The sequence below is a fragment of the Drosophila navojoa genome, chromosome 5 (assembly GCF_054131105.1).
Source record: "Drosophila navojoa isolate 15081-1374.11 chromosome 5, UAZ_NAV_1.0, whole genome shotgun sequence".
Classification (NCBI taxonomy): Eukaryota; Metazoa; Arthropoda; class Insecta; order Diptera; family Drosophilidae; genus Drosophila; species Drosophila navojoa.
The window spans coordinates 15,280,039-15,303,938 of record NC_142893.1 but is presented as its reverse complement, the minus strand read 5'-3'; the positions used below and the strand labels follow the sequence as shown (position 1 = coordinate 15,303,938).

General features: G+C 36.4%; 2 protein-coding genes across 5 annotated transcripts in view; both read right to left on the bottom strand.

Annotated features, from left to right (window-relative positions):
- Positions 1 to 12: 12 nt before the first annotated feature.
- Positions 13 to 2,325, bottom strand: dany (distal antenna-young). The gene is made up of 2 exons (XM_030390029.2): positions 704 to 2,325; positions 13 to 648 (listed from the first exon to the last, which is right to left on the bottom strand). The coding sequence occupies exons 1-2, from the start codon at positions 897 to 899 to the stop codon at positions 113 to 115; spliced, it is 732 nt and encodes a 243-aa protein (XP_030245889.2). The 5' UTR covers positions 900 to 2,325; the 3' UTR covers positions 13 to 112.
- Positions 2,326 to 3,231: 906 nt separating this feature from the next.
- Positions 3,232 to 23,900, bottom strand: part of LOC115565063 (uncharacterized) — a 91,954-nt gene continuing 71,285 nt past the window's right edge. For all 4 annotated transcript variants that reach the window (XM_089260929.1, XM_089260931.1, XM_089260928.1 and 1 more), the window contains exons 6-9: positions 22,944 to 23,117; positions 14,653 to 14,807; positions 14,308 to 14,587; positions 3,232 to 5,502 (exon numbers count right to left, since the gene is read on the bottom strand). In XM_089260929.1, coding sequence (XP_089117055.1) covers positions 3,936 to 5,502; positions 14,308 to 14,587; positions 14,653 to 14,807; positions 22,944 to 23,117 — 2,176 coding nt within the window. In that variant the 3' untranslated portion in view covers positions 3,232 to 3,935. The remainder of the gene's footprint in view (positions 5,503 to 14,307; positions 14,588 to 14,652; positions 14,808 to 22,943; positions 23,118 to 23,900) is intronic.

Sequence of the window (23,900 nt, the reverse complement as noted above, 5' to 3'; positions counted from 1 at the left end):
CGCACTTATTTCGCTGCTAATTAAAATGCAATTATTTGCTTTAAACAACATAATCCCATTGACGGGCGTTTTATTTGCATATCCAGGTACATAAATCGAATCGTTGCGGTTCTCATGGACTCGGCTCCAGTTCGGCCTCCTCGTCATCCTCGGCCGTAATGTGCAGTCGTGGTGCCACAAAGCCGCCGCTGCGTCCCATTGCAGCTGTTGTTGTTGTTGTTGTTGTTCGTGCAGCTGTTGTTGCTGCTGTAGCTGCTGCTGCTGCTGCTGCTGGCAATGCTGGCAATGCTGCTGCTCCTGCGGGCACATACTGCCCCCCATTGGCGGCCACATTGCGCCCAGCCTCGTCCACGTACTCGCAGATGATCTGCCAGAGCGACTGGCGATCCGTGGTGCCGCGCGTGCGCGCCCTCAAATAGGCGGCGGTCGCAATCAGCGTAAAGTTGAGAATGCCCGCATTGAAGATGTGCAGCCAGCCGTTCAGCTGCAGCTGGCTGTTGGCCGCCTGCTGGAAGAGCTGCATGGGCAGCGGCACGGCCACGTTCATGGGCGCCGCGGAGCGGGTGCGCATCTGCCCATTGCTGTCCCGCTTGGCGGGCAGCTTCAGCGAGTGCGTCATCAGCAGCGGCGGCGAGGGAGTGGCAGAGCCTAGCCAAATATATATACATATATAGGAAAATGGGTTATATATAGTCTCTCTTACCTTCGTTGGCCTCGCGCGCCATGCGCTGATCGGCCCGCTTCACCCAGCCGCGCACCGTCGACTCCGGCACGCCCAGCTCGCGCGAGATGCCCGCCTTGGTCTCGCCGTTGCGTATGCGAGCGATGGCGCGCTCCTTGTCGTCCATGGAGACCTGGACTCTGGGCCGTTTGCCCCGTGGCACTGCAGCGCGCTCCATGAAGAATTAGGCTTTTGGCTCTGGATCTAGGCTAGATATCAAATGGTATTCAAAGATTCGCGCTGATTTTACGCCGATTTTTTCTTTCTTTTTCTTTTTTTTTTTTTGGGTTTTTTTTTTTTTGTGTGTTGATTATCGCGTTTATAAATTTCAACGAATTTGCTTTTTCATGCGCGTCGCTATCTGCGTCTGTTTTTCAGAATCGGACCCGGTCCCCTTCTATTTGACAGCAGTGCCTTTGCCCCCTGACGAGCGGTTTCGGTTTGGGCCAGCTGACATATAAATCGCTGTGGCTTCGTTTTCTTCGCGTTTGCTCGCATTTGCTAGCCTTTTTGAGCTTCTGTTTACTTGTCTTCTCGTCCTCGCCTCGCCTCTTTGACAGCTGCCGACCAGGGTCGCATCATCGGCCGGTGCTGCCAACTGCTTTGCCTCCCGAAATCCCCCTTTCAATTACAAATTTACCGTCACTTCCTTACCCCCAATTGCGTTTTTCTCTTTGTTTTTGTTTTTTTATTATTTTTGTATTTTATTTTCAATTTCTTACATTTAATTCTGACGTACATCTAAATTATGTGTTCTACTCTCTATTTTTTTTTTTCGTTTCGTTTTTTGTTTTTCTTTCTCTCGTTTCATTATTGTTGTGGGTAAATCTCTGTAACTTATTTTTCTGGCACTGCAGCGATGCATTCGCATTTGGATTAAAGCATGGGAAAATTTTTAAAAATTCATTTATTAATATTATTTATTTGGAATTTCATTTTCAGCTATATTTTATGCTTAGTTTTCACCTTGTTTAGTTAAGCTTTATCTAGAGGGTATTCGAGTGAGAGGTATTAGAGTTAAAACTGATTTTCGTGAGGAGAAAGAGTTATTAAAAACAAAAATAAATTTTCTTTTTTTAAAAAGTATTATTCATGGTTAGTTTTTCCAACTTTCAGGAATTTTATGACTTAAAGAGTTTTATAACGAGTTGAGCCATTGGCAATAAATAATGGTAATTAAAAGGCTTTATATATTATTAGTAGGAAAAGAGCGTTTGGATTTTTCTCTATGGATAAGTCCTGCTATATGCTTAGAGGCCTTTGAGTGTTAATGTGAGACTCACTTGTAGGAATTATTGTTACTAAGACTCCTCTATGATAGCTTAAAAGCGAGCAATCACTGTGTTGTTTAGCCTTTGAAATAATGCTTAGGTTTGATGCTCATTGAATTTGTAAAAAAATTGCTCAAACTATTTGTAAAAGCAGAACTTCAGATCTCAAGTCTAGTCTAGTCTAGAAAACCTAATTGATTGTCAAAGTAAATTGAAATTTAATTGAAATTGAAATTGAATCAAATTGAACTGAAAGTCAATCGAAATAAACAGAGTTTATGAATAAAAACAAATTTATTTTCTAGTATGCTAAGAATATTGCTATTAAATGGAGTTTTATTTTTGATTTTTTAATGAACATAAAAAAGAAAAAATAAATAAAACATAAAAATAAATATTAATAAAATAAATTAATTATTAAAAAAATGTATTGCTTAATTAAAAATAAAATAAATTAATAATTAATTCAAAAATTTAATTATTTTTCAGCCATGTCTTATTTAATTTTACACTTTTATGCGAAACAAAAAAAAATATTAAAAAATGTCTTATTTAATTTTATACTTTTATGCAAAACAAACAAAAAATATACAAATTTTTTTTTTTTAAATTATTTGTTGCCTTTTATAAAAATAAGATTCAATTTTTAGACCTCACTAAAAGCTTTAAAATATAAAATGGAAATTTCTATTTGATACAAATTTTTGTTTTTTAAATGTGACTTCTTTTTTTTTTTTGTTGAGTATTTTCATAGAAAATGAAAATTTATTTATTTAGTTTTGTAATTCCAACGCAAAGAACATTAATGAATGGGTGCTTATAGGCTTTGCTTATACAGGCTGGGTCTTTCATTTAAGATTCTGGATCGCTGCAATGCCATTTCGACTCTCTCGTTCTATGCATATAATAATACCACTTACATCTAAGTAATACCACTTAATTTCTATAACCATTTTTTGGCTGAATTTTACAAGTTTCTTAACTTTTTTATTTGGGAAAGTTTTAAAGGATTTTTATTTGTGTTTTTAATATTTTTATTTAATTTTGTTTCTCATTGAAAAGTTGTATTTTGTTTGCCTTTTAGTTGTGGACAATTTCGACCACGAATTAAAATGCAATTTCATCTCCATTTCGTTTATGGTCTAGGTAAATCTATGTGCAAAAAATATATATATATATGTATTGTATATCGTACATTATATACATATTTATTCGAGTATGCATTTGCCTATGTACGACTTTATTTTTCTTTTTTTTTTTTTTTAGATTGACAATTTGCCAATGATAATAATTATACGTTTTTCTCTTTGTATTTTATTCAATTTTATTTTATTGATACATATATTAACTAATAAAACCACCAACAATTTTTTTATATGTATTTTTCTGTCATTTCATTTTTTTTATCGTTTTACCTGTCTACCTTAATTAGTTTCTAGTTTCTTTATGCTCGTATTTCGTTTTACCTTTGTTTTGTATTTTTGTTTTATTTTTTTTTCTCTTCCAACAATTATCACGTGACAATTTTATGCTTAATTAATTTATTCAGGGCAGTTAATCATTTTATTTTTTTGCATGCTTCAAGTGTTTATCGTATAATTATTTCAATTAATATTCAATAGCTGTCACGAGAGAAATTTATAGAGTTCAGTTTTTGCAAAAACTACTTACATATAAGTGCTTGCTATTAAGCATGTTTTTTTTTTTGTATTTTTTTTTTTTTTTTTTATTATTTTTTATTTATTTTGTTTGGAGAGGAGAAAGACAGAAATCAATGAAATACTGACGGCAATTGGCAGTGGAATAAATATTTAATAAATATGGAAGAAGAAAAGAAGAATAAAAATTGAAAATGAAAATGCATTTCAAAGAGCTGAAAGCTTCCATAACTGAATCCATTGAATCTTGGCCAGGAGCAACTCAAGAGATAGCGAGCTGGAGTCTTAGTAATCCTCCTGCAGCTGCTGCAGCCCTGGCTGCTGCGGCGCCCCTCGGCACATGCGTCGCAGTATGGCAACGAGCAGAGCGAATATCGCGCAGAGTCCGAGGGCGAGCAGCGAGAGTTTGCCGTAGGGCAGCTGGCTGAGATCGCGCCGCAGGCAGATCTCCGGGGACTCGTCGTGCAGGACGAGCTGGCGGTACGCGGCGGCATGGTGGAGCAGCCCGAGCTGTTCCAGATTCCACTCAATGTGCCGCGTTAGTTGGGCCAGCGTCGAGGTGTGCGTCACATTGGGGCAGTTGGCGATGCCGTTGCAGAGCAGGTGGCGCGGTATGCAGACCTGCGTGTCGCCGGGACAGCGGAAGTCACAGTCGCCATCCTGCAGCAGGGACGCGGCCAGACTACCGTCGGGATTGCGGGGCAAGTGGAACAGCTCGGTCCAGACCAGTCGGAAGATGTTCTTGCCCGGCTGACCGTCGCCCGTGTATTGGATGAGCACCGGCAGCGGCTCCTGGTCGGCGCCGGTGGCGCCCAGCTCGGCGGTGCTCAGGATGGGCAGGTCGCGGGCCAGCGATATGTTGTCCGGGCAGACGACGAAGCGCGGCTCCAGGCGCCCGGCCAGATAGACCTCGATCTTGGCGCTCTCGCAGCTGCGCTCGGCAAAGCGCGCCTTCTCCAGGTTCAGCCAGAGATCCCGTTGCGCGGCCACCTTCAGCTCCCAGATGCACTTCTCGCGCCGATAGTGGTGCTCCGGCGGCGCCATCGGGCCCGCCACCATGGCCAGCGCCTTCTTGTACGGAAAGACGAGCTCCCCATCCGGCGAGGGGCCCAGCGTGATGGGGCCGCACAGCGGGCCGTGGGCGAACTCGTAGGTCGCCTCGAACAGCGGATTGGGATTCTTGAAGTACGAGGTGATGGCGTGCTGGCCCTGCACAATCATCTCGAGATTCATCTGGTCCGCCGACGAGATGACGCGCACCGCCCGCGGTATATTGTCGCAGAAGCAGGCCAGGTTGTTCTGGAACTTGTCGCGCTCCTCCCAGATGACCAGCTTGTCCACGCGCTCCTCGTGGCAGCGCGTGCAGGCGTTGCTGTTGTAGGGCAGCTCCTTGAACGACACCGAGTTCACCTCGATTATGGCGCGGGCGTAGAGCCGTCGATCCGTCACGAACTTGTACTGGCAGCGGACGTCGCTGCCGCCGGTTCGCTTGAAGATCAGGGAGTTGAGCGGCGAGCGCAGGCGTCCGCCCGGATGCTTCCAGGCGTACATGACCTCGTCGCAGAGCGTGTTGGGCACCGGATCGCCGAACCGTGTGTTGTTGAAGAAGTCATAGTGCGCCCAGTAGTACAGTGAGCTGCCGCTATAGCTGCCCGTCTTCGACTCGAATTGGACGTAGAGCGAGGGGCTGGTGCTCACAAAGTCCACCTTCTCCATGGGCCGCGAGAAGGTGTCGCAGAAGGTCTTGATGATGCGCGCCGGATCCGCATGATCCGAGTCGTAGATGGTCAGCGACTCGCCGCAATCCCCCTCGTACCTCAGTATGGGCGACTCGATGCGATTGATGCGAAAACTGCAATGGGAACGGAACGACAATTGGAATATCAGGAATCCGTATCATAAACTACGCAGCCCCAAGCCGGAGGCTTCTGGCACAATGCCAAGCCCCTACCCAGTATATATGTATACTGTATACACAACTCCTATATTTTCTACGAGCCTCTACGTGCTGCCTCCTGCCACAATTTAATATAAATTCCGACTGGTAACAGGTAAAATCTCACTTTTTACGGGCACAAACACGTAGCCACGTTAGATGTGAGCTGCATTCGCAGTTGCAGACGAACAGGGAGAAGAAGAAGAAGAAGAAGAAGAGGAATATGAATGCAAATTGCTTGTTGGCCAAAGTAAATTTTTGGCACGTTGAATCTAGCAAATTATTGAGGAATTTTCAAAGTATTCATCCAGCACAATAAATCGACTTATGACAGTCAAAAGCGTTTCATGGCGTCAACTGTCTGAGGTTAAAGTAATAAAATATCATTGTGCAGCTTGCCTGGAAATTTCGGCTGACTGCATGAGAATAGAATATGAAATTCGAGCTGTCTTCACAGTTGACGAGAATATGCCTTTTATATAATTGCACTGCATCTGTTTAAAGAGTTATTTGAGGCATTTCATATCAATCTATCAATAATATTATAGTCATATATTGCTGCGAATTCATAAATTGATATTTAAACTAAAATGAAAAAAAAAAAATTATATAAATAAGAAAAATAAAATAAATAAATAAATAAAAATATAAATAGAAATTAAATAATAATTAAATAAATAAGAAAAATAAAATAAATAATTAAATATTTAAATAAAAATTTAAAAAATGAAAATAAATAAATAAAAATAAAACAAAAATAAAAATAAAATTTTAGTTAAAATAAATATTTAAAAAATATTAAATATTTTTATTTTTAGAAGAAAAATAAAAATCAAATAATAATAAGAAAAATATAATGAATTAATAAATAAAAATGTAAATAGAATTTAAATAACGATCAAATAAAATAAAAATAAAATTAAAAAAAAAAAATTAATAAATAAAATAACTTAATAAATTTTAGTTTGAACTAAAATTAAAAATAATTATATAAATAAGAAAAAGAAAAATAAAAAAGTATATAAAAAAGAAAATAAAATAAAAAATAAAAATAAAATAAAATAACAATAAAAATGTAAATAAAAATAAAAATAAATTATATTAATGCAAAAATTCAAATATAAATAAAAAATGATATCCCATTTTCAGTGGGTTCAGGGTATAAAAATTAAACTACAATTAAATGGTTAAAAAATCAGTCAGACTGTGCCTCATTCACCCTGTGCTTCTCTCAATCTATGTCCCACTCAGTCAGCACCGTCAGCCTCCGTCCCACTGCTTGCTCCATCAGTCCAGCACTCATCATGAACAGTGTTATATAAATTAACTTATTTCAGATCTCGCATTTCATTCAAATCATCCTTTCGATCCGTTTTTCGCGCTGCCCCTCTCTCTGCCTTTCTCTATATATTTATGACTAAAGCGCAAAACTTTTCCAATTATCTCTTGGCAGTCAGCCCATTCACCTAAAAACCAACCACGCCAGCTAAACCAAAAATAGTTTACGTAACCAGCGTCGACCACTGCTGCTAAGCAGATTTTCCACAATTACATTTGCGCTGTACCCGAAAAAAAAATAGAGAGAAGAGAAAACAACAAAAAAAAAGTATATATGACATAATACAACATTTTATTAACCCACACAAAGTTGGCAAATGTCAAAAGCAAACGAAAAAAAAGTAGAAAAAAAAAGAAGAAACAGAACGGGACAGGACAGGACAAATCACCATCATCAGGAGCAGCGGGCATGCCACAATTTCATTTTCGTTTCGCAACGTTTTTTATTTGCCACATTACGACTTTTTATTCGTCCGCAGCGCAGCTCAGCTCGGTTTGGCTCTACATTTGCTCTACTCGGTTACTTCTATTCATAATGGAGGCGAGTTACTATTTTTTACCCCCCTCTCCCCCCCCTCTCCCCCCCTCTCCCCCCCCCCTCTCCCCCCCCCCTCCCCCCCCCTCTCTCTCTCTCTCTCTCTCTATCAGTCTCTTCCTCCTTTACGTGCCCATGCCGTTATTCACGTACGCGACTTCGAAAACTAAGCCTGACGTCCTGCGGCATGTCCTCATAATCCGTTAGCAGCCTAGTTCTAGTTCCAGTTCTGCTGACTCAGTTGGGAGTTTATTCAGCAGAACTGCAAAAAACATAAAAAAAAATAAAATGAAACACACACACACACAACAGCCACGCCCACCTTTCGCCCCGTCAGCCGCATAAAATATGCAATGCGACAGCAGTCGGACGATCAGGTCGCAGCCCCAAACACTGCGGCCCCCACTCCCCCACCCCCCTTCTGCCGCGACCGCCTCGCGGGTCCGTTGTCAACTGTTTGGGGAGCAACTGCTTAGTTATGTGCATATGGCAGTCAATTGGTGTCGTGTCCTGTCGCGTGTCGAGTCCTGCTTAAGGCGTAGGCGTGCCCCTTTTTTATGACCTGTCTATCTTATCTTTTTTTTTTTTTTTTGGAGGGGGCGGATTTTGGTTTTGGTAGAGCCGATTTTAGTTTACATATTTTGTTGGTGGAAGATGGAAGAGGGAGGCAGGAAAAGGTTGGTTGAAGAGAGAGAAAGAGAGAGAGAGTGAGGGAGTGAGAGAGAGAGAGAGCGAGTGGGGACACAGACTAGTGGAATTCAGTTAAGGGGATTCACTTCAAGCTCTTCAATTGGCCTAATTGAAAATATTGTACAATTCTCAACTATTAAATAAAGATTTTCGTTCTCAATAACTACAGACATTTTAATCATAGATAGAGAAATTGATGTACAAGACTGAATAAAAAAATTATATATATATGCAATGAAATAAATCTGTTTAAAGTTTTTTCATAAAGGTCACTTTAAGGTCAAAACAAACTAGATTGCACATTCCTAACTTAAAGTCAAGCTAAGAGTCATACCGATATTTTTACTGATCAAATATATACACATACATGAATATTTATTATTAAAGAGCTATTGGCGCTTAGTAAAAATCTTTATAAAATACCAGATGAACAAAGATATCATATATAATAAATCTAAGTAACTATGTAGCTAGTTTTAAGAATTAAAAATCATTGATTTAGCTAATGAAAACTTTTACTTGAAAAGTATATATATCGAGTATATATGTATATATGTAAGGGCTAACATACACACATACACAAATATATATATATATATATATATAGTTGTAGCTAAGGATGCTTGAAGGAATTAACAGCGCAGTTAGCCGCTACGAAAAGGTAGCGCACTATAAAAAAAACTGCACAGAGTGAGAAAGAGAGAGAGAGATATGGACAGAAAGAAAGAGTAACAGATACTTAGAGCAGAGAGCCCAAAAAACAAGGTGCAGGAATGACATGTTACTTAAATGAGCAAGTTTGTTGGAAACAATGTCGACAGTGTCTAGACACCAGGCAGCAGCAGGCAGCAGGAGTAGCAGCAGGAGTAGCAACAGCAGCAGCAGCAGCAGCAGCAGCAGCAGCAGCAGCAGCAGCAGCAGCAGCAGGAGTAGCAGGAGTAGCAGCAGCAGCAGCAGGAGTAGCAGGAGTAGCAGCAACAGTTAAAGCAGCCAAGTTGAATCTTTCTCATGTAAGTGAAGCTCTCAAGGATTGGGAACAACAACGACTATGGCAAAAGGGCCGTGTGGGCGTGCAATTGTTGTCATGGGCGTGGCAGCAACTTGAGTGAAGTTGGCAACGAGCAGTAGAAAAACAACAGCAGCAACAACGACTGCAACAACAACTACAGCAACAACAACAATCAGCAACCAGCAAAGACAAAAACTTATCGTTAAAGTACGAAAATTTGTGCAGAGCGCACGCAATTTTCTCCTTCTATGCCATTTCGTCTACTTTGAACTTTTGCTGCTGCAACGGCAATGCTGGCCATCAACTAACCGTACATCACAGTTGCTATTTTGGGGAAAAAGTATATGCATATATACATAGGTATACGTATGCATGAGTATGTATATGGATGCTGTAAGCGAGGAACTTGCAAATGTACCAAAATTGAAATGGAAGTGTACCAAAGCATATTTTATTTTATTTTTATGTTTATTTATTTATTTTTTAATTTTTGTTGTTTATTATTATAATTTTATTTTATTTATTATTTATATTTATTATAATTTTTATTTAATTATTATTAGTTTTCAAATTTGTTTTTGTATAAATATGTTATCAAATTTGAATTTAATATATAGATCATTTATTAATAATAATAAATAATAATAATAAAAAATTATTATTGATAAGAAATGAATGTAATATATAGATAATTTACTAATAATAATAAATAATAATAATAAAAAATTATTATTGATAAGAAACTGCATTAAATGATTTATTATGCTTAACTAAAAGTCCATATTTGGTATAAATAATTTCATGCGTGTGTGTGTGTGCTTTTCTCAAAAATACTAGAAATGTACCTTTTAATATGTAATGGGAATAATTAGAAGAAGTGTTTGTTATGTTTGATTTTATGCATAAAACAGATAGAAGTAATATTTTTATTTATAGCTTAAATTGAATTGGAGTATGTATTGTAAAATATACTAACGCCTTTTAGCATACTTTAGCCGATGGCCAGCTCATAATAAACTTAATACTGTAATAATATAAGTTACCCAAAACTATACTAAAATATACTGAAATGAACGAAAATACAAAGCCAGATTCAGCAGATTATAATGTACCTATGTGTGTGATGTACCTAAAACTAAACTTAAATTTACCAAAGTTCAAAGAACTGTACCTATATGGCATTAATTGCATTCTAGATAAATGTACCTAAATGGCATTAAGTGTACTCCAAATAATGCTCAAATAATCAAAATTAAAAGGTGTACTCTACTGACTCAGAGTGTACCAAATTGAAGCCATATCCCAATGTGCTCAATAAATAAAATCTTACTCCGTTTTCTTTCCCCACCCATTTCAAATGTACCGAAACGTATCAGAATAGTCCCAACTGAATTCAAATATCTTGAAATGATCCCAATTGTACCCACAAAATGTACTCAATAAAAGAAAGCAACCACACACACCCACACAGATGCTTCTCTCTCCCACTCTCCCTCTCTCTCCCTCTCTCACTCTCTCAGCATCCGCTGCAGTTGGGTGTATTGCGTTTTGTGCAATGTAATCACGAAATCGTGTCGCCCACTTCTGAACTCTTAATGGCAATCGGTGTAAACGTGCGCTCAAGTTTTCCGGGCTTAGTAGTTCTGCTCGTTTTGTAGGTGGACATAAATATTTATCTTTTGGCAAAAACTTGTTTGATATTTTACTTCAGTTTTTCCCTCTACACGAGCGTGTGTCTATGTGTGTGTGTGTGTGTGTGTCTGCGTGTGTGTTTGTGTCTCTGGGTCTGATGTTGGCCATGCACACACAGAGTTTTCTTTGCAGTTTTGTCAGCCAAAACTTGGCAATGTTTTGCAACATTCTGTGCATAAATTATAAGGTTGCATCATGGTCAAATGCACTGAAATCGTTGCAGTTACTCTGGCAGAACTTTGACAGCGCTGTTTGCAGCCATATATTATGCTACAGCAGATCAGAGCAAATTCCCATAACAGATTTACAGAGGGGAACGTTGCTTTCTTTTTATTCTGTATTACTAAACGTGCGGAGGTAATTGGAAATATTAAGAGAGGCTTCTGGATATGATTTTTTTCTGATGTGAAAATGCCAGAAGTTTATATATGTTTCATAAGTATTTACAAAGAAATATGCTACATAATACTTGGACATATTCAGCTACATATTTCTACATACAGTTAATTGTGAAATTTTGACCGAGATAGAGAAAGAGTGAACTGCTTCGAAAACTTGCAGTAAAATAGTTATTTAAGCTGCGTTTCAACTAGCGAATGTGTTAAATGAGTGGAATTTACAGAGAGAGAGAGAGAGAGAGAGAGAGAGAGAGAGAGAGAGAGAGAGAGAGAGAGAGAGAGAGAGAGAGAGAGATATCGGTAAAGAGAGAGAGAGAGATAGAGCGTAGTACTTTCTTAGTAGCACTAGTAGTGGAAGATTTATGACAAGCAAGTGTGAAAGTAGATCTTGTCTAGAGTAGTTGTAGGACAGAGTTTGGCTCCTGCTGGGACTAGAAATATAATAAATGCAAAGATAATAGCAGCTAGTTTTCCTATAAACATTTTTATTTATATTTTCTGCTATATCCATATATTCTATATAACATATAAGTCGCAATTTCCTTTCAAAATTTCCAATTAAATATATATATGCTTCAACAACTTCTTCATCCCATACCCAAAGAATATCAAAGCTTGCTGCAGTGATAACTTTTAATTACTTGAAAATAACAGAGAGCAGAAATGCATATGCACAGTGCCCCGTGCCGATTGAGCAGCATCCCGCTGTTTGCTGCTCAACCCTTCGATGGCATTCAATTTACGAGAAAACGGAGCGAGCCATCAGTGTCCTCGAAATGTCAGAGTTGCGAAACTTTGCCATCGTCTTGGCGACTGCCCCAGGCCAGATCCTCGGCAGGCCGGGCGGCCGCTGCCAGGAGTCGAAATGAAGCCCGCAAAACCGCAGCACAATAAAATATTTCCCCATCCGGGCGGTGCAGAGGGCGCCAAGCAGATTCAGTTGAATGCAAACTCAGAATGCACGGACCAATGCGACACTTGCACAAAAGTTCCGAGCATTCAGGATCCAGACACAAACAACGGCCCGACGACGCCGACGACGCAGGGATAAAGAAAGTATGTGACTCTGGGCGTAACACAAAGTTAAAAAATATATATATATGTATATAGAATATATATATGTATATAAAGAACAACTTCAACTCGACACGTTAAATTAAAATGTCACATAAATCTTTGCGGCAAATTTCATTAAAATACGCTTACAGCATAGAGCGCAGCGCCAACATGAATTGCAGACTGCAGAGTGGAGAGGGGAGAGGTAAGAGCAGTGGGAAGGGGAGTGGGGTTTGGCCCCTTCTTTATGAAACATTCGCATACGCCCACAAAGCCACAAAACTTTGCACTTTAAGTGAAATGTCGACGACGACGTTGGATTTTTGAATGGAAGCTCGGACAATGCCCCGCATTGGAGTGCGGGGAAGGGGGGGGGGAAATAAACTCAACTTTTGTCGAGTGAACGGAACAACAAGAGCTGGCGAAATTGATACGAGAGACGCCAGTTAACTAAATAAGAGCTTGCTGAAGCATTTCAGCTATGAATATTTTGCAAAATTATTAAATACTTGTCGAGTTTCGTGGGCAAAAGTCTTGAGGAGAAGACACTCTGAAGAGGAGTTTAGCTGAAGAGGGGATGTTGATCTGGTGAGGGTAAATGCATTATATATAAATTATGACTATTCAGATCTGAATAAAATAATAGGTGAATGTTTAGTTCATATTGATTTGATCTAATAGTAAATGAGAGTTTGCAAAAAACAATCGCCTTTAAAATGTTAATAAATATTGAATATTAAAATATTATTAAAATAAATAAATAAATAAATAAAATGTAAGAATAGTAATCATAAACATATATGTAATCTAGGCATAGATTTTAAATTTTTTTTGTTTTTAAGTTTTATGTAGACCTAGGTAGGGCTGCCACTAAAGGAAAATGAAAGCTTGTTAATGAAAAGTACAAATGATTACTAAAGAAATAAATAAATTAAATTAAATAAATTAAATAAATAAAAAATGTCATTTGAGCTATTTCTAATTTAACTTATTTATAATTATATTTATTTATTTTTTTGTAATAATAACTTAATTTATATTATTATTTTTATGACATTAACTGAAGAGGGTTTTATTTAATATTTATAAATATAAAAAAATGCATATACCCTATTAGATGTAAATGTAGAATTAAGAAATAAAAGAAATAAATAAGAAATAAAATATATATAAAAGTTTAATACAAAATAAATTTAATTAAAAAATAAATATAAATAATAAAAAATAAAATAATTTAAAAAATAAAAATAAATAATAAAAAATAAAAAATAAAATAAAAAATAAAATAAATAAAATAAATAAAAAATTAATAATAAAATATTAAAAAAAATAATAAAATTAAAAAATTAAAAATAATAAAACAATAAATAAAATTAATTTATTTGTTATTTAAAAAAATAAATAATAAATATATTTAGACTGTTTCGCTTATTATTATATATATGGTCTTTTCCTTCTTAAATTACAAAATGAAAAGCTGCTACTTTACAGAGCCTCTATAAAAATATGTAAAATACGCCAGCCCAAATGTATGCTATAGTTTATAATTATACATAAAAAATATACTATATATGTTATTTTGTTTTTTATACTTTTTTTATTTTTAAATTTTATTTTTTTTTTCAATTATACTAAAAATATATACTCTATATAATTTTTTATTGTTTATTTATTTATTTATTTTTTTTTTTTTATTAAAAAAATATTTATAGCAGCTAGCTTAGTGTTTGAGACTCAAGCAAAGGCTGATATTGATATGTTTAATATGTTAAAGGTGAATTAAAAGGAAAATAAATTTTATTGGATTTGTTGGTATGTTGGCACAATTTTTAATAGAAATATCCAAAAACCAAACCCATTTTAAAGCCACTTTAAATGCCCTACTCTTACCTAAGTGGTATCAGTAGTTGTACCTATATATATTATCTAACCCAACTAATTTCTCGCGCCAGAGATATAGCTGCCTTCAGTTAAAAATCAGAAATACGTCATATGATGCTCACCTGGGAAAGTAGAGCCGCACAATTTCGCCGGGATGGCCTTTGATGTGATAGCTGCAGGAGGTGTTGGGCGGATACCAGTGGGCGATGCTCAGGAATATGCCCTCGCTGGCGCTGCTGTCCTTCAGCGAATCGGAGCTGAGCAGCCAGTCGCAGACGCCGTGCTTGATGCCCGCCGTCTCCACATGCCCCGGCCAGTTGCCCACATTGAAATGAAAGCCCGTATTGAGCAGCGGCCCCGCCGGCGACGTAACAAACTCCACGTACATGTATTGTGAGGTGCCTGCGGTGGGGAATCACAACTCTGGTTATCCACAGAGCCATCGGCAGTGCCGGCATTGTGCTTACCAATAATGCTGAATGGAAACTTGCCCAGGCCGCAGAATTTGCCTATCAGCGGCGAGTGCTCATCGCGGCCATCATAAACGGCCAGCCAATCGTAGGGGCAGTGCTCGTTGCCGGACCCAATCGGCCTTATAGGGCAGGTCATCACGTTCTCACATCTGCAACGAGAGCAACATTATTTCAATTCACCATTTGTCACTCGCAGCCATTCACAGCTCGCTCATTCAAACACTCGAGCTTCCGAGCACAGCGCACAGAATTATGCTTTGATTCATCAAAGGGCTCGACTGCAGACTGCGGCACCTTAATGAAACTCTGTTTTTAATCGCCACACAAAGCAGAAATTGCAATTACTGCGGGCTTTATTTTGACAGGAAGTGAACGACTGGGAGATACCTTGTAGTTCGAACTGTTGTTTAATTAATTAATCAATTAATTGTTGTTAAATTTATTTGTAGTATTTTGTTGAATTTATTTTATTTAATGTAATTATTTTTTATTATTAATTTATTTATTAATTTATTAATTCATTGTTATTGAATTTATTTATAGTATTTTGTTAAATTTATTTGATTTAATGTTTAAATATAATTTTGGTGCAGTTTGTTAAATTTATAAATTTATATTTTGCTAGCTGCAATTTATTTTATTCTTATTAATTGAAACCTAAATTTTCCATTTTATTTAATTTATATATTATTTTTTATTTATTTAAGGCATTTTGTTAAAGTTATTAAATTACATTTATAATTTTCTTTTAGTCAATAGTTTTTTCATTATTTATTAAACTAAATTTATTAATATTAAAGTTTTTGTTTGGAATTTCGTTTAATTTATTGAATTATACTATTTATTTATTTTATTTGTCTATTGTTATAAAGAATCAATTCTAAATAACAAGTTTTAAGCCAGAGCGACAAAGGCCTTCAGGCAGTGCTAAATTATATATATTTGTATTTGTATCAATTATCATTCATAACTTTTTCATTTGGTTTAATTTTTTAAGCTATACATATATTAATATTATTTTATTATAAATTTATTAATATATTCATTTTTGTATTAACTATTAATATTAATATTCTATTTGGTTAAATTTAATAAATTTATAATTATTAAATTTATTTTTAGCATTTTATAAATTTATTAAATTATTATTATTAATAATTTTTTTTTAATTTGTAATTAAAATAATTTTTTTTATTTTCAATTTTGTTAAATTTATTAAATTAAATCAATTAATCAATTATTCTTAAATATATTATATACAGTTCATTAATTAAATTCTGTTATTTTAATTTTATTTATTATTTATTTATATTTTTATTTATTTATAAGAGATTATAATAAATATAAAATTTAAAATAATTTAAGTATTAAGCATTTATTATTTTAATTTTAATTGTAAATTTTGCTATTTTCGACAATTGCTTATATTAATATAAATATATTTATTATATTACAATTAATATAAAATTAGAGCGATTTCAAATTCAAGCCCTGGCAATTGTGGCTCATTAATATTTATTTTTATCTGCTTAAATCGATGAAAATGTAATTTGAGGGTTTCGATTTCGCATGTCTTAAGCAAACAGTTATAGCCACAACCATGGACATGGCTAGAAGGATGCAGCGCGTTGCCTTGGTCAAGCACGGCTCCTGCTGCCTTCCGTTATATGGCCCAGCATCGATATCGATTATACAATGAAAATCCATTTTAATTGGGCTCAGAGTGTAAAGCAAGGCAAAGTTGCCCCACTGAGGTGAAGATGAGGTGAGAACAGGTAAGCCAGGTGGGTGGCTGCCGTGAGGTACTAAATCTAATTATATATGCTCATGCTCTATCTATCTTTTATATATATCTTTTATAGATATATAGATGTATGTTCTTCACTTGTAAAGACCCCACCCCCCCTTTGGCTACGCCTATGCGGCTGACATTCATTTCTAAATCGTCTGTTTTTAAAGCTTTTTCTTTCCCACTTTAACTTGGGCCGCACGCTGCTCTCTGTTTACCTTCTCTGCTTTGTATTTGTTTTCTTTTTGAGTTGACTCCGAGTTTGGCCTAGACAAAGTGACCTTTGTGCAGCGATTCGATCTGGCTAGGCCATTGATGAGGTCTGAAGTCCGGATGCTCCAGCTGCCAGCCATTTGTTGGCAATACAATTTGTGAGAAGGTGGAGAATTTCATGCCGATTCAAAAGGCAAACGAAATGCCTTTCACCTGACTACCGTCTGACTACCCTCAGCCCCTTCCACTCCCACTCCCACTCCCATTCCCACACCCACGCCCCCTCTCTATCTCTGTGTGTGTTTTTGTGAACTTTCTAATTGAAGGCTAACTTTGGCAATTACGTACTGGCCTTTAATCAAATGCGGGCCGACAATTGGCAGCCGTAGCGCGTCGAGTCCGTCCGTGCGTCCGTCCGTCCGTCTGTCTGGGTGTGTGATTTGAAAGTGCAACAAAAATGCCAATTTAATTGACATTTTATTGAGCCTTTGACAGCAGCAGCAGCGGGGCCGTAGAACTTTTTGCTGGCCGTTAAAAGTTTTTGGGATAGATCTAATGCTACAGTGTCCGTCTGTCTGTCTGTCTGTCTGGCCTGTACGTATCTATTAGCCGTACAGTTTTGTTTCTCGTTTCACTCAATTTAATCACTTTGTCAGCAAAAGTTGCGCTGCGTCTGGCGCAAACCTAATCTAACTTATTGATAACAAATGCGTAGGGCAAAAAGTTGATTACATATATATATACACTTTATATGTGTGTATATATATATATAATTTTCTTTTGGCTCGACGAAAGTTTTGTCGGACAACAGACATATCAAAAATAACTGACTGGTAATAATTTCGGCATATTAAAAAACTTTTTTCTCGATGACTTTTGCATTTATTTCGCCCCGAAAAAGCAAAAAAAAAGTTTCACTAAAAGTTTGCTCCGTGCGTGTGTGTGCGCGTGTGTGTGTGTGGAGAAGAAACTGCTACGTTGGCAAAATGTTTTCGATGTTTGCAGCACAGAAATTAGAAAAATTGTTTCGCAAAACTCGGCTGGCTGGCAAACGAGCCTCGGCATCGAAATAAACTGAACTGATTTATAAAGGAGCCAAAGGCAAAAGTTGCCCCAGCGCTGACTTGGCATAACCACATGCTTATACAAATACACAGACGCACACACACCCACACACACACACACACACATATAGTTGTGGTCAGGTCATTGCTATCGAACCTGCTTATCGCGTGTGGAACTTTGAGTGTTTTATGAACTGGATTTGATGGAGCTTTGTGTAATGGCTTAGATGGATTACGCTGATTGTTTGTAAACAGAATGGCCACACCCACACACACACACACACATTATATATATGTATATACACACATAATTAAGCAAGTGGCATTATTTTGCATCTATAGTCGCATTAGAATAATATTTGATTGAACTTATTGCACAAATGGCCTAATCCAATGTGTGCATAAACAAATTTGGTAATCATAAAGTGGATAAAGAGTGTATCAAAGCCTGGGCTGCCTTCTAGAGAAGGTTTTGCTACTAGCTGCTCTTAAAGTGGGAAGCCAGTGGAAATTTAAGAGAACCAACTTCTGATTTCTTATAGCACTCAAGCAAGCAGGTAAAGCCTATTGAAGGTCAAGATTTGGCAGCAAAACAGTATGAGTACAGGGTTGTCCATGTTTGACGCAGCCATCTGGCAACCCTAAATCGAAAAAAATTCTATGCCCCTGAAAGAAATTTGCTCTCAATAATTATCCATTATATGAATTTCTGTGGAAATCGGAATTCGAATTAATAATATTCATTTTAATAAAATTCATTTGTGCACAACATTTGATGAAGCTTAGTTAAGATGAGTAAGATTAATCCTAAATAAAATTTTAAGGACTTCAACTTTTCTAGTGGAATGTGCTAAAAAACCTGACAATAGAAGCTGATATGGAAAATTTAAGATCTTAGGGAAAGTCTAAAGCGCAACCTGATTATTAAATCACCAACTCTCATTTTAGCTTATTTAAAGCACTTTAAAATTATTCAAGCAAGTTTCAGCAGATTTTTGTAAATCCTAAAAAAGAGACCCTCTTCACCTAATGACTCTGACTAATGTCAAAGGCTTGAAAACTTGGCTCAGTCAGCAGAGTTCCTGGTAAGGGCCTATTGAATAGTGAGGACAACAAGCATGCTTTGGGTTTAGTTTACGTTGACTAAATGTTTGAGGAATTTAGGACAGGCGGCGAGCCAATGCAAACAGTGACCCGAGTCAAACAACATTAATGGAATTTCGGCACTGAGAAGCCTTTCGATTAACTCGCTGCGAGAGACTCGGCGATTAGCTCGTTTTGTTTGACTAATCCTTTTCGAACGGCCTCGCCCACTTGGACTTGCAAATTAATGCGCACTTAAAGCGGATTCCCAACTAGTCCGTCAGCCTCCACACCCATCGAGCGGGAGACCCAAAAGTTGCCAACTCACTCAGCTCTGGCGCTGTCAAAGTTGGCGCTCGTCCTCGGCGAGGACTTTACAGTCGCTCAAAAGGTAAATATTCAAATTGAATCTATAAAAATAAATTGAATGCTGCTTATCTAATTTCAGCTGGGCGGCGCCCGACTTGTCCCGACTTGGCTCGACTTGATGTGCACGTGCGACTCCTGCCAGCAGCAGCAGGAGCAGGAGCAGCAGCAGACTCTCTCTCCCTTTCTCAAATATGCTGACTCGGCTGGCATTTGCACTCGAAACAGCTTCGACTTACTTAGAGCCACTTCAGCTGGCGGCCATTTGCGTATGGCCCTGGCACATGGGTCCTAGCCATTCGCATATCGTTAACAGTGAAGCCCGATGATAACGCACAAATGCCTGGCGATGTTTAATGATTGGCCGTCGCCTCTGTGAAGGGCAAATGGAAATTGTGTTCTATTGCCAGCTAGGTGAGCTAAGGGGCTGAAGGGTTGCGGGTTTTTTGGGGCACATCAAATATTTAAGTTCTGATTTAAGAACCAGCACGCACAGCTGGCATTTCTCCCCACTGAGCCGCTAATATTCCCAGACGATTCTCAGTTTCAGCTTAAAGTCAACTTTTTGCTTCAATGTTGCTTCATTCAAGTTGGTTTATAAATTTCTTTAGTGACTGCCTGACTTACTCGAGCAGCTTAAATTTAAATACCGCCATCAATCCGCAAGCCCACACTTATGCCCCCCTCTCTGAGTACCTGTTCAACGGCATAAATTCATAATTATTCCCTGGGTTATATCTCTGGGGCAGATGCACTGAGGCCCGCGCGAATTAAGTGGACAACGTAGCTGCCATAATGACTCAATCGACGCTCGACTCGAGTGCTCCAGGCGCCAGCCGCCAGCTGATGTATTGGCTTGGACAGTTGGCCAGCTGACGAGGGCTCCGACTGAGGTCAAGTGACGTCTATTGGCATTTCGGAGCGAAAATAAATGGTTTATGGTTGCCAGAGAGAAAAGAAAACATCAGATATACATATATGCATATTAAATATTGATTATTGTGGCGAAAAAACACATAAAACAGGTCTATTATGAGGAGAAAATATTTATTAAAATATATATTATATATTATATTATTATATTATATTATATATTATATATTAAATATTATATTATTATATTATATACTATATATTAAATATTATATTATTATATTATATTTTATATTATATATTATAGTACCCTTCCTATATAAAAACACCCGAAATGTGATTTTTATATTTTATAATATTTTTTATATTTTATATATATATATATTTTTTTTTAATTTATAACCAATAAATAATATAATTTTCTGTGTATTTTATATAAATAATATTGTATGTATGTATGCATTTTTTTTTAAATATTTATGACTAATAAATAATTTAATTTTCTGTATTTTATATAAATAATATTTTAATAATATTGTATTTTTTGTGGGTATTAATTTTGTTTTTTTTTTTTTTTATAACTAATAAATATTTGAATTTTCTTTATATTTTATATAAATGAATAAATTATAGTTGTAAAATTATAATTATCGCAAATTATGTAAGGAATATATATCGAAAGTTCACAGAAAACAAAATTAAAATTTGTTTGTATATAGGCATGCATATAAGGATGCTGTGACATCATTAAAGACTTTGTAAGGCCCTAGAAAATTCATAGCTGTCTTAAAAATCCACTCCTTTTATTATGTTTTACTTGATTTTATCGTCTTACTTTAGCTTTAAAATATTGAATATTTGCAAGTTTCTTGTTTATCGTAAATCAACTCGTAAAAAGTCGAAAGTTTTTTATGCCACAGAGTGATGGAACTTTTAGGATAACACCAATTTCTACTTGCATTTCGGCTTTAAAGGAAAACTGAAGATGAGGAAAATGAATTTAAACAACTAGATGGAAAGACAGCATAAGAAAACTTTATTCATTCAACTCTGTTCAAAGATTTTGTTAGATTTTTTATGAAAATATAAATAATATAAAATAGAAATTAGTTTCTATTTCTTCCTCATTTCATTTGGACTATCTCTTGCTGTAGCAAAGCTCGCTAAGATCTCAGGTAAATATCCCCATCTAGATAGCAGGAGCGTTGCCGTTGCTTTCGCATCAATAATGGAAAATCGTCAAATGGCTGTTTTAAGCTCCGCAACGAATCCCAAAAAATCACTCAGAGTGTAATCCTTTAGCCAATTTGAATGCAGACAGACAAAGTGCAGGCGAATGCTGAAAAGGCGAACAGGAGCAGGCAGCAGGCAGCGGGAGGCCAGCGGCGGGTGGCGGGCAATAGGTACTAATGGGTTGGGTATGGATCTAGGATTGGGGAATTCGGGTCTGTGACATGTCGCCAACGTTTTCCACGAAATTGGTGCCAATTTTTGCCGAGCGCTCTGTCAAATTGTCATTGTCAGCATGCCAAATGCATTACAACAAGAACAACAACAACAACAACTGCAGCAGTAGAGGCTCCTACAATAACAGCAACAACAACAACAAGTGCAAAAGCAGAATACACGTAATGTTGACTGCTAGCCAATGGCAGAAAAGGAAAAGAATGGAGTCTAAGGGAATGAAAGGCGGGCCTGGACAACTGTCCAATACTCGCTTAGCATTTGCATAGAGTTTACTTAAATATATTCATGTCTTTGTAGACAAATTCTGCCTAAAAACTGCCAACGATATTGTGTTATATATATATTTTTTTTAATACTCAAGTATATATATATTTATTTTATTTTATTTTATAGTTATATTTAATATTTATTTTGTATATAATTATATAAAACGTAAATATAAATTCATGAATTTTGGTTCATTTAAATTTATTGTTGTTAAGTTAAAAAATAAAGATTTGTTGTTAAATTTACATAAATTTATTATATATTTATTTTATACATATGCAATTCTCATTGAAAATATTTTTATGTTATTTTGTTTTATTATTTTTTTAAATAAATATATTTTCTTTAAATGTTTTATATGATTATTATTATTTATTTATTTTATTTTATTTGTGTTCATTTTTATTATTATTATAAAGTTTTCATAAATTTAATTAAATTTTTTATAATACATTTTTATTATAATTAATATAATATTAAAAAATAAAATAAATATATATTTTTATTTTTATTTTGTTTAGTTTTTTAACATTGTTTTTAAAATTGGTTTTATACATATTATTTTATTTGTATTCAATTTTTTATTATTATTATTAAGTTTTGTTAAAATATATAAACAAATATAGTTTATATAAATAAATAAATAAATTTCTTATAAAAAATTTGTAATATTAAAATATATTTAAAATTAAATTAAAAATTTGTTATCAACTGTATATATATTTTTTTTGTATTTTCTAGTTTATTTTTATTTTTTTTATTATCATTATTAATATTTTTTTTATATATTTTCATTTTATATTAATTTTTTATTATTATTGGTATTTAATTTTCTCATTATTTCTTTTTTTCTGCAGCATGCGAAACCAGATTTCAATTCTTTAGCGAAAACCAATATACTCCTTAAAATATATTCAGCCAGCATATGAAATGCCAGAAAATAAAGGAATGTGAAAAATTTGGAATTGCAGTCGACGTTGTCTGTGCCAAAATGACAAATTACAGGGTGTTAACTTGGCGCTAATTTCTTTCGGCAATTTGCATTTGCATATATTGCTGATAGCACACACCCACACACACACACACACACATGCACACATGCATTTATATTGGGTTCTCGTCTCTCTGTCTCTGTGACAGATCTCAGCTGCTGCTGCACTTACCTCTGGCCATCGACCGCAAACTGTTCGTTCTGCAGATATAATTTGATGTACGGCTGTCGCGTGTGCAATTTGTAACGGCAGTTGAGGGCGCGCGGATATAGGCCCGGATAGGCGGGCGACTGGACGTAGCAGGTCTGCAGTCGGCAATCGCGATACTCTCGCTCGCAGTACGAACTGTGAATTGGAGAAGAATTGTAATTAAATTCAATTAGTTGCTGTAGATATCTGAAGTAAGTTCCCTCTCCATCTCTCTCTCACTCCCTCCCCCTCTCTGTGTCAGCCCAAATAAATGTCGCCAAGTCTCAAATTTCTCGTCAACTTCTCTCTCCTGGGCACAAATCCAACAAATTAATCGCTGGAATTGCCTGTCAGCCCAGCCGAGTCGAGGCCAGCCACGCCCACTGCTAGCCCAGGCAGCGGTGCAGTGAAACAACAAAAGCAGAAAATTGTGCTCAGTGATTTGGAAATTCTTGAGCTTTTGCCGGGGACAGACAGAGAGAGAGAGAGAGAGAGAGAGTGAGAGAGAGAGAGACCTTGTAGAATTGTTGTTGTTGTTTGAATTACAAGAACAACTGTTCGAGAGTGTAAGAAGGAGCCGTGCGTATAATTTTCAATTTGTTCAAGCCAAACAAAGCGCATGCTAGCCAGAGTTGTCAGGGTTGTCTGGGTTAAGGGTGGGGGCAGTCGGCGGGCGGACTGCATAAATATGATTACCATTTACCATTTTATTTGCACTCTAAATTTCGATTGAATTTTTTTCTTCTGCTCTTCTAGGAAATTTGCCATTCATTTGGGTTTGCTTTTGACTTCCGTTGAATATTAATACCCTAGATTCAATAGGGTTGTGGGGTGGGATATGCGATGGGCATGATATAACTGATTAATATGAAGAACTAAAATGATATTGAGCATATAAAGGAGAGCTAAGACTTGTTCTGCAGCTACTTTGGAAGAGTA